Genomic DNA, 1,600 nt, shown 5'->3' on the forward strand with positions numbered 1-1,600 from the left:
CAAATGATGAGTTCCATCTGAAGAACACCATCCCTACTGTGAAGCATGGGGGTGGTAGCATCATGCTTTGGGTGTGTTTTTCTGCACATGGGACAAGATGACTGCACTGTATTTAGGAGAGGATGACCGTGGCCATGTATTGTGAGATTTTGGGGAACAACCTCTTTCCCTCAGAGCATTGAAGATGGGTCATGGCTGGGTCTTTCAACATGACAATGACCCGAAGCAGACAGACAGGAAAACCAAAGAGTGGCTCTGTAAGAAGGATATCAAGCTTCTGCCGTGACCTTGCCAGTCTCCAGACCTAAACCCAATAGAAAATCTTTGGAGGGAGCTGAAACTCTGTGTTTCTCAGCAGCAGCCCAGAAACCTGTCTGATCCAGAGAACATCTGTGTGGAGGAGTGGGCCAAAATCTTTCCTGCAGTGTGTAAAAACCTCATGAACAACTACAGGAAACGTATGACCTAGGGTTAGGTTAGGCTACTGTACCAAATTAAACCAGCACGTCAAGGCCCGTCTTAAGTTTGCCAGTGATCATTTAGATGATACAGAGGAGTAATAGGAGAAAGTTTTGTGGTCAGATGAGACCAAAAGGGAACTTTTTGGTCATAATTCTACTAACAGTGTTTGGAGGAAGACGAATGATGAGTTCCATCCCAAGAATATACCATCCCTACTGTGAAGCATGGGGGTGGTAGCATCATGGTTTGGGGGTGTTTTTTCTGCACATGGGACAGGACCACTGCACTTTATTAAGGAGAGGATGACCGCAGCCATGTATTGTGAGATTTTGGGGAGCAACGATGGGTCGTGGCATCAAGGTTCTGGCGTGGCCTAACCTGTCTCCAGACCTAAAACCAATAGAATTTTTTTAAGGGAGCTGAAACTCTGTTTTTCTCTGATCTAGAGAAGAACTGTGTTGAGGAGTGGGCCAAAATCCCTCCTGCAATGTGTGCAAACATGGTGAATAACTACAGGAAACGTTTGACCTCTGTAATTGCAAACAAAGGCTACTGTACCAAATATTAACATTGGTTTTCTCAGGTGTTTAAATACTTATCTACAGCTGTATCACACAAATATATCATTAAAAAAATCATACATTATGAATTCTGGATTTTTCTTTTTAGATTCTCTCTCTCACAGTGTACATGCACCTACGATAAAAATTTCAGACCCTCCATTATTTCTAAATGGGAGAACTTGCAATATAGCAGGGTGTTCAAATACTTCTTTTCTTCCCTGTAGGTGGCATGTTACACAAATGACACAGGAGACACCATGTGAGATGGCATGGTATTATTCATGTAAGACAGGCTGCATCGTGTAAGCGTCATATTAGCGTCATATACTTATGATGGGTGGCACCACGTGACATCGGTGGCCTCATGTGACACACGTCACGTCACAATGTGATGTACGGGATGTCAGGTACCATGTGACAACTGTGACAGACGACTTGTGACATAGGTGTCACAGATGTCACATCAGTTACTTACAAATGTTTTGTGTGTCCACTCAGAGGCGCCTTTGAGCAGGACGTGGAGAACGCCGCTCCTCTCCGTTCCGACGCCTGTCACGGTGAGTTCAACCATTTTG

General features: G+C 44.3%; 1 protein-coding gene across 10 annotated transcripts in view; it reads left to right on the plus strand.

Annotated features, from left to right (window-relative positions):
* sema6e (sema domain, transmembrane domain (TM), and cytoplasmic domain, (semaphorin) 6E) overlaps nucleotides 1-1,600 on the plus strand; it is a 157,027-nt gene that overhangs the window by 137,123 nt on the left and 18,304 nt on the right. For all 10 annotated transcript variants that reach the window (XM_061819477.1, XM_061819473.1, XM_061819474.1 and 7 more), the window contains one exon: nucleotides 1,524-1,582. In XM_061819477.1, the coding sequence (XP_061675461.1) occupies nucleotides 1,524-1,582 (59 nt within the window). The remainder of the gene's footprint in view (nucleotides 1-1,523; nucleotides 1,583-1,600) is intronic.

This window comes from Syngnathoides biaculeatus, chromosome 5, assembly GCF_019802595.1.
Source record: "Syngnathoides biaculeatus isolate LvHL_M chromosome 5, ASM1980259v1, whole genome shotgun sequence".
Taxonomy (NCBI): domain Eukaryota; kingdom Metazoa; phylum Chordata; class Actinopteri; order Syngnathiformes; family Syngnathidae; genus Syngnathoides; species Syngnathoides biaculeatus.